A 9,410-nucleotide genomic window follows, 5' to 3' on the forward strand; every position below is an offset into this window, starting at 1 on the left:
CTATTCAAAAATTGCTCAATCCGAACCCCACCTGAACCTGAGTCAACCTGAAAACTCTCAACCCGAACTCGATCAACTCGATTTTGAATTTTTTTAAAAGAAAATTAAAAAAAATTAATTTAAACACATAATAACAAAATTTCCCTTATATATATGATTTTAATTTAAAAATCTTATTGTAGAAAAAAAATATATTTACTAGATCAAATAAACAATTGTTTAAAAATAAAAAAAATGTTCAAAATAAATATTAAATTATAAAAATTTATGATATAAATATACAATAAATATTTTTTTAGACATACAATATATAAAAATGAATACAATATTTATTAATTATTTTTTTAAAAAAATAAAATAAAATTTTCGAGTCAACTCTCATTTTTGTCAGGTCAGCTATCGGGTCCAACCCGAACTCGAAAACCCTAAACTCAAACTTAATTTTTTTCGAGTTGAACCGTGTTGGATTGATGAATCATGTCTGATTTAGATACCCCTAATATATATAACCATATATGATACTGATACCCCCATAAAGATCCGGGTCGCTGATGACCCGGACACCATCAAGAGCCCGAGCACTACATATTTCTCAAGTACTCTCCGAACAGCCCGGGCTCTCATACAAGTACCCGGGTAACCAATTGCCCGGGCCATCTCGAGAATTGAACCACACTCGAGTATGATTGATACAAGACGTCTAATCTGTCAGATCAACTTGGGCTTGGAGTGTCCTAGAAGTCATCAGAAGATAGGGTATGGGCAGCTGACTTGCCATACTTAGTAGGTAGCACTGGAATCGAGGTACCTACCTCATCTTCTACTATAAATAGCAGGTATTAATGTCATTTACAGATTCTAAAATCTTTGAACTCTTAAGCATTATACATATTTTCTACCAAATATTGCTTTTGCTCATCTTCAACCTGCTGACTTAAGCATCGGAGTGGCCAGGCCGGACACCCCTCCGGCGCCCATTCACGAGTTCCTTTCATTGTTTGCAGGTGCTATTGAAGCCATTATCTTAACTCAAATTCTCTAAAAACTATAAATTATTGATTTGACCCGTTGGAACTCCTTACTCGGCTCATCCATTTGAACGAAGTCACATCATTGGCGCCGTCTGTGGGAAGCTTGAGATTAAGGCGTTGATATGGCTCATACTCGAAGAACTAACCAAGATAATTCCCGGGCTCATGGGGATAATACGCGTGCTTCGGGGCAGGGTGGCGGTGTTCCTCCCACAGGACCCAATCTTATTACCATGACCCCGGAGGAGTTGGCTAGAATAATCTCCGAAGCGGTGGAGAAAGCTGTGGCCAGGAGAGAAACTTCTCATCAAGTTACACCACCGGGAGGGGGGAAAATTAATGAGCATGAGCAGGAGCAGGAGCAGGAGCGGGAGCAAGAGCAAGAGTGGAGGGAGGAGGAAGTGAGAGGAGAGGATGAGGAGTCTAGTGCTGGATCCAAATCACCTACCGTGGCTGAGGAGTTGTTTGAATTAAGGCAGAAAATGAAAGTTCTGGAAGGGCAGTTGGAGAGTCGTAGCATTTCTCGAGCTACTGCTAAGGGTTGCCCATTTACTGATATCATTGTCCGGGAACCTCTTCCCGGGAATTTCAAGTCCGCCAAAGTCAAAGATTACGATGGCAATGCGGATCCTGATGAGCACTTAGCCCGGTTTGAGAACATGGCTATGTTACACTGTTATACAGATCGAATCAAGTGTAAGGTGTTCCTTACTACCTTGGTGGACTCAGCTCAAAGGTGGTTCGAAGGACTGACTCCTAAGAGTATTGATTCATTTAAAGACTTCCAGAAGGTGTTCCTACACCACTTCAGTAGCAGCAAGAAATACAAGAAGACTGCTTTTAGTCTTTTCGAAGTCAAACAGAGCCTGGATGAAAGTTTGAGGGCTTATATCAAAAGATTTAATAGAGTGGCTTTGGATGTACCTACTTGCGCTACTGAAACAAAAACTACGGCATTCACACAAGGCTTGAGGGAGGGTGAATTTTTCAAATCGTTGACCAAAAAAGTGCCCGGGGATTTCGAGGACTTATTATCCCGGGCAGAAAAATACATCAACATGGAGGAAGCCCAGAAGCAGAAGAGGGAAGCTGTAAGAAAAGAAAGAGGAGACCGGGTAGCTAGGCCCGAGGAGAAAGGACAGAGAAGGAATAATCCAGGACACTTCTCCCACCATGTGCCTCTTAAGATTGCCCGGGACAGAGAGGTCCAGGAGTGTAGTAGGGATCTGGCCCCGGACCATCAATTATCCCGGCCTGAGAAAAGAGGATTTTGTACTCTCCATAAGGTGTGTTATCACAACACCGAGGATTGCAAAACATTGAAGGGAAACTATTTCTCCCCTTCCGCCCCGGAACAAAGTCAAGCCAATAAGAGACCGAGATTGCCATGGACATCTCCACAGCCGGGGTCCAGCGCTAGAGGAGGAGGTACGAGGAGTATACCGAGAGGAGAGCCCGGGAGGAGAAGAGAGCCCGAGCTTGAGACAAAAAAGAATTCACCCCCTGCTACGGGGTTGATAAAAATGATATCAGGAGGCTCTACTGATGGAGACTCCAATCGGGCAAGGAAGTCAAGGAGTAGGAGGGAGTGTATGGAGGTAGATGGAATGAGAAGAAGCGAGGCAGTAATCAGTTTTGGCCCAGAAGATTTAAAGGGGGTGAATCTACCCCACAATGATGCTCTGGTTATCCAAGCCCGGGTGGCAAATTATGACATTCTGAGAGTCTTTGTTGACTCGGGCAGCTCTGTAAATGTAATTTTTAAAGATGCCTTTGTGTAGATGGATTTGCAGGGTTACCATTTGGAAGCCGTGGAAACTGCCCTCTTTGGCTTTGCTGGCCATGTGGTCTACCCGGAAGGGGAAATTGTCCTACCATTAACCCTGGGCTCCCAGGATCCCAAGAAAACGGCGATGACTACTTTTACTGTGGTAGACTCCCCTTCATCATATAATATCATTTTGGGGAGGCCAGCTATGAATGAATTAAAAGCCGTGGCATCTACCTATCACCAAAAGATTAAGTTCCTAGTTGGTAGTAAAGTGGGTGAAGTCCGGGGAGACCAACCTTCCTCCCGGAAAAGTTATGTAGAAGCTGTCCGGGTAGATCAGAGCAAAGCTAAGAAGGAAGGGAAGAAGGCCCGAACTGATGAAGTAGGTGCAAGAGCAGTTGAGAAGGGAGAGGTGCATTTTGTGGCAGAAGAGGAGCAGGAAGTTGTGGAGATTGGACCAGGCCAGCAGATCCGGGTGGCCCGAGATCTTAATATATCCACCCGGGTCAATCTACTTAACTGTTTAAAGGCTAATATTCATGTTTTTGCTTGGTCTCAACAGGAGTTGACGGGAATCTCTCCCCTGATATCGGAGCACCAACTGAATATTCTCCCGGGATCTCACCCGATAAAGCAGAAAAAGAGGCACTTTGGTCCTGAAAAGGACAAAGTTATTGATGAACAAATAAAAGAGCTTTTGAAAGCCGGTCACATTCGGGAAATTCAATTACTTACTTGGCTCTCGAATGTGGTATTAGTGCCTAAATCAACAGGGAAGTGACGCATGTGTGTGGACTTTCGCGATACTTTATTTAAAACCCGGCACGTTATATTAGAGATCAGGACACATTAGATCCTGACACATTATTTTTATTTATCAAGTTATATATGGCTTAGTTCATATTAATTTAGTTGCAGAAAAGTGAAGAAACAAAGTACGCAAGTTAAAATATTATTAATGGAATCGACGCCATATTACAGCTGCCATTCTAGAGCCTACAGAATCTTGCCACTCCGATATCCAATTAGTCAATTCGGGGATTCAGAGGTTGGCGAAAGACCCGGTAGTAGCAATCTTGTTTAGCTGATGTCATTCCTTCCATAGCATCGCCTGCAGCAGAACTTGATCAGTGGCCAGCTCTGCAACATAATTTACGTGAAATTCCCGCGTGTATTTCCTCGCCACTGCTCTTTGCGGCCGAGTAAAAGCCAAGCCATTCTGGTATGCATACAGAAGGTCTTGAATCTTATAAAAGGTGAACATGACCTTCACCAGAACATATTCCTAAATGGTCCTCTTCAGTTCCTCCAGATGAGGACATATTGGGGAAGGCGCCTGGACATGCGTGCTGCTACAAACGGTGGACTCGCTCGAGCTCGGCATATTGGATTATTGTTCTTATTTCACTTTCATCTTCTTATTTATAGACATGTGGAATTTAATGCTAAAGAAGGTGGAAAGCCGTGAGCTAGTCTAAACGTTTTTTATTTATGAAGAAAGACGGAGCTACAGATATCAATGTATCGGAATTACCAGATTCTTGGAACATGAAATGATATGAATGCGAAGCGTGCGTCATAATGACGTCTCTTGGAATACCCGAGAAGAATAACCGATAAAGCACCGTATTCAGAACCCGGGAGGCATGAGGCCCCGGCATTTCAAGGAAAGCCCAGGAGATGTTAAGGCTTGGCATTATAATTTATCAATTAATCTTGTTCAACTCGCGATATATATGTATCAACTGATAAAATTAAAGGATTACAGCAAAGTAACGACAAAGACAGGCTAGAATTAATATTTTATTCAACCATAGACATTAGCACGTACTACATCATGATATTCTTCTTCTACAGCAATTATCCATATTTTCAACCAAGCAGCTAAAGGCCCGGTGGAAGTCTTCAGGAAGCTGTCTGAATCGGCAATGCGTTTAAGGATCTTTATTTCTTTCCGAATCATTAATTGATAGATACGACCATCTGTAAAGATGTCTACCCACTCAGCTACTCTCCTCAGTTTAGCTACCAGGCTAGGAGTGATAGCTTCTCCAGAGTCATAAAGAAGCTTCAGCCCCTGAAACTCTTCCCAGCAGTCAAGAATTTCGTGAAACACTTCATCTTCCATAGTAGATTTTCGAATCTCTAGAGCAGAATCCTTGAAGGCTTCGGTCATACTCGGAGTTTTCGAACTGCTTGCACCAGCCATTGTGTTTCCTGGATGACAATTTGTTAATATGATGGAAAAGTGGGTGAGTGGCTATGTATAGGAGGAAGGATGTAATCACAGCAGTTGATCTAAAAATGCACGAACGTCTAGGATGCGTTTTTGGAAATGGTGCCAAGAGGTGAAAAGACATGTACGGTTATCGAGGCGTCAGACTTTTCCACTTCTCGGAATGCGAAACGTCCTTTAGGCGGGAATTCATGCTATGACACGTGTCATCGTGGTAATAACGACAGGGCCCAAGAATGTTAGACAATAAGTTATTATGAGTCCAGGGGATAGGAGGTCTCAGCATTTCATCTCATCTCTGGGATATTTGAAGGCTCCGATGTTGTACATTGTTAATTATCTTGGACTGATCGGGACAGCGAGTCAAGCTCTAGCCCGACTATTTTACGGATGGGTGGCGATACCCCCTTAGGATCCGGGTCGCTGATGACCCGGACACCATCAAGAGCCCGGGCTCTACATATTTCCCAAGTATTCTCCGAACAGCCCGGGCTCTCATACAAGTACCCGGGTAACCAATTGCCCGGGCCATCTCGAGAATTGAACCACACTCGAGTATGATTGATACAGGACGTCTAATCTGTCAGAACAACTTGGGCTTGGAATGTCCTAGAAGTCATCAGAAGATAGGGTATGGGCAGCCGACTTGCCATAATTAGTAGGTAGCACTGGAATCAAGGTACCTACCTCATCTTCTACTATAAATAGCAGGTATTAATGTCATTTACAGATTCTAAAATCTTTGAACTATTAAGCATTATACATATTTTCTACCAAATATTGCTTTTGCTCATCTTCAACCTGCTGACTTAAGCATCGGAGTGGCCACGCCGGACACCCCTCCAACGCCCATTCACGAGTTCATTTCATTGTTTGCAGGTGCTATTGAAGCCATTATCTTCACTCAAAGTCCCTAAAAACTATAAATTATTGATTTGACTCGTTGGAACTCCTTACTCGGCTCATCCATTTCAACGAAGTCACATCAGATACATATAAAATTTTTTCTCACCATATGACATAAATTAAAGCAAATGAACTACCATGAAAAAAGAGATAATATACGTGTTTGAGTGAACCAAGAAACACGAAATGAGCATAGAAATTTCTACTCCTTTATATATATAAAATAAAAAAAGGCCAATGACACAAAAGAGCAAAATAAAACAAGAAAAAGAACAGAAGATGGCCCCACCATCCCCCAAACATTCAAACAAACCAATCACTCTCATCTTTTACAGACCTACTTTTCTTGATTGAAAATGTGCAACATTGATGTATCAAATCATAGAGACAGACAGCCTCCCCCCTAATCCTATTGCATTAGCCTTTTCAGGATACTAAAAGAAAAGCCACACTCTCTAAATGATAGGTTTCAATGAAACATAGAGAGCCCAAAGAAAAAAAAGATTTTAGAAAAAATATTGGGACTACTGGTCAAGATTCAAGAAGGTATATTCACATCCCACAACACAATGAAACACTATTTGGCTATATTTACAGTTTTTTTTTTTAATCACTGATTCTGATTCTTGTTTGGGACATCATCGATTTGGTCACTTTCTTTGAATTCAAGGCTTCTCCTGTTTGGTCCATAGAGGAGATTAGCAGATGAGTTTGTATCATCACCACCTTCAACTCTGTATGAGCAGCTAGGTGATGACTTGGGGGACTTGATTTCTTGATTCGGTTTCAAGTTTCCCAACTCCAATCCCTTTATTTGGTCATAGCAAGCAATGCAATCTTCCTGTAATAACAAATACATGAATACAATGTCGAAAAGGGTCGTCATCCAAAATATAGAAAAGTAATTGAAAAATAAAAAAACCAACTTCTTGTTTTGATCTGTCCAGTCTGCTACATGTCGAAAACATCTATCTACTTGTTAGTTTTAAACGTTTTGGCACTCAATATCTAAAGATACACTATATTATTTAGGACCAAAACCATTTTGGTTCATTATTATATTGTAGTGGACCAAAAAAGAACATAAAATCGATGAATCGAGGGACTTTTTTTTCGCAAAGTAAACTAGAGGGAGGGAGGGAAGGATGGAAACGATTTTGGACCTAAAAAATTCAAACAAGAAAATAAAAATTGTCTCACAATTTCAAGAACACCACTTGAAGTTAAAGGGCTGATCTTGAGCCCCAAATCGTGTCTTGTCAGTCCACTGTCCAATGCAACCAAAGTGGCTGATGCGCCTATCACAGAAGGCTTGTGACACATTATTTTTTCGTCTGCAAAAACAGATTCAATCCATAATTACAAAGCAGAAGGAAAATTTTAATAAACTGCTAATCAAACTTTTCGAATTCCACAAAAGGGATTGGAAAAAAAAAAAAAACCAACTTGTTGTTGCGTGTAAAATGAGTTCAACAATTCTTGAAACCACATTTCTTGGGCTGTTTCCATACAATTTCTTGACAAAGAAATGAATGAATTCCAAGGGAGTGACCAATGCCATCCTCCAATCCAATGTATTCAACACCAAAAGTTCCATCCTCACTACATGTCTGCTCTCGAAATTGAAATCTTTCCAGCGAAACTCCGACAATGGTATCACTGTGGATTCCTCCATCTTCGCCGCAAGCGAAAGGCACGCCATTGAGAGCAACATGATCGTCCATGGTTTCTCAGCCTGTGAAATTCAAGATCTAAAAAACCCATAAATATTTCAAGAAAATGTAGATGATATGATCTTTTTAAACTTCTGTGAACTTACAGCAATGGGTTTTCTTTCAAGAAAACCGTCGAGATAAGCGGCTGATAAGTAAGCTGTCTGGAATCTCAGCCCAAGAAACTCCCTTTTCTGCATAAAAAACGCCATCATTTCCCCCACTCACTCACAAAAATATAAAACAGGATTGAAAGTTAAACGAAACTAACTTCAAGAATGTAGTGGATTCCACTCAAACGACCCTGTAAAATCCAATCACCTCTGGATTCTTGCACTTGGATCCCACCACTGGCTAGTTCTCTATCAAGTAAAGTTTGTATGTACTCTTCGTCTTCGACACCTTCCATAATCGAAGTAATTTCATCCCTCTTTTCTTCATCCACGCTAGCTTCACCTTCTTTACACATTGTCTGAAAATTTTCCATCCCTGCACTTCAAATTCGTTTCTGCATCAAAGAAAATCTGGGATAAATGAAGATGGGGCGGAGTAATTAATTGGTGCCGCCAAAATTAGTGGAACTGATCTAGCAAAGCATTAATCTTCTCATGAATAGTAATAATGATAAACATATACATTATATCCATCTCCATTATATGCATATACACACTCACATGGAAATAAACAGGTTGCTAGCTGTATAAGCAATCTTGAAATGTAGCATAAATGTGGAGTGGTTGGAAGTGGCGGCGGCGGCGACGGAGACGGCGGAGGTGGAAGATTGATGGGGGTTTGGGTTGGTTTTTTGTGTTAATGGTGTGGGAAATGAAACTGGAGAATTTCTATTGTCTCTGGCTTTGACTGGGTGACTTGTTGTTTGACTGGATAAAAGTCTACATTTCTGTCCACGCGTAAGAATACGCGTGCTTCCCACGGACGAATCGAGTAGACACACGTGCACATTTNAATAAATTTAAAAAATATTTTTGTAAAAACTTTTTCAATTAAGTATAATAATGGCTTGAGTAAGATAAGTTTAGTTATTTATAAAATTTATGGTGTTTTATAATAATTTTTTTTAGAATTATATGTTTTTTTTTTAAAATGTTGGATAAAATCGAAATGAATTTTTTTATACTTCGATTTGAATAACATTGATGTGGTTATAAATTTTAGTAAATTTATAATGATTTTTTTTCAATGTCAATTATTATATAAAATTAGGTAGTGCTATTTGCTCTCAATTTTATATTGCATATTCATATAATAGAATATATGCAAAATTGAATGAGTAACTATCTTGTTGTGAGGATAAGTGATATCCCATTAACGTCTTATAAGTGAAGGGGTAGAAGGTGACGTGGATATGAAGTTAAAAGGATACAAGGAGATGGCGGGGAGATGCGCGGCCTACCCATGGTTGGAGTCAAGTACCCGAGGACTTGAGCAAATGGAAATGAGGTGACGTGTCCCGAGAGGGTAAGGTTCGAGGACCCGAGGACTCGGACCTAGAGCGAGGACTTGTTTGATCATACACTCTCATCCAAGTAGACAAAGAGATTACAACTGAGATGGTCGAGGTATTTGATGGGATGAGGGCCGACCCGAAGGAGATAAAGGAGTTGGGGAAAGAAAATATTATCAAAAAAAATCTACCAAATCTTTATCAAGATATCTCCATATATTTGGATAAGGAAATAATATCGGACAGAAAAATGCACGGATTCAAAGAGAGAAGCATATCTTCTTGCAAT

The 9,410-nt window shown here is 40.6% G+C and overlaps 1 protein-coding gene across 1 annotated transcript; it reads right to left on the bottom strand.

Annotated features, from left to right (window-relative positions):
* Positions 1–6,181: 6,181 nt before the first annotated feature.
* On the bottom strand, positions 6,182–8,466 carry LOC140975908 (cyclin-D5-1-like). Its single transcript, XM_073439840.1, has 6 exons — positions 8,331–8,466; positions 7,928–8,145; positions 7,764–7,850; positions 7,391–7,679; positions 7,145–7,278; positions 6,182–6,785 (listed from the first exon to the last, which is right to left on the bottom strand). The coding sequence occupies exons 2-6, from the start codon at positions 8,141–8,143 to the stop codon at positions 6,555–6,557; spliced, it is 957 nt and encodes a 318-aa protein (XP_073295941.1). The 5' UTR covers positions 8,144–8,145; positions 8,331–8,466; the 3' UTR covers positions 6,182–6,554.
* Between the last annotated feature and the right edge of the window lie 944 nt (positions 8,467–9,410).

Source organism: Primulina huaijiensis, chromosome 4, assembly GCF_012295235.1.
Source record: "Primulina huaijiensis isolate GDHJ02 chromosome 4, ASM1229523v2, whole genome shotgun sequence".
Taxonomy (NCBI): Eukaryota; Viridiplantae; Streptophyta; class Magnoliopsida; order Lamiales; family Gesneriaceae; genus Primulina; species Primulina huaijiensis.

Coding starts and splice junctions, on each gene's coding strand:
- LOC140975908 (XM_073439840.1), bottom strand. CDS start 8,143: ATGGAAAATTTTCAGACAATGTGTAAAGAAGGTGAAGCTAGCGTGGAT. Junction 7,680..7,763: donor TTGAAAGAAAACCCATTGCT/GTAAGTTCACAG, acceptor TGAATTTCACAG/GCTGAGAAACCATGGACGAT. Junction 7,279..7,390: donor CATTTTACACGCAACAACAA/GTTGGTTTTTTT, acceptor CTGTTTTTGCAG/ACGAAAAAATAATGTGTCAC.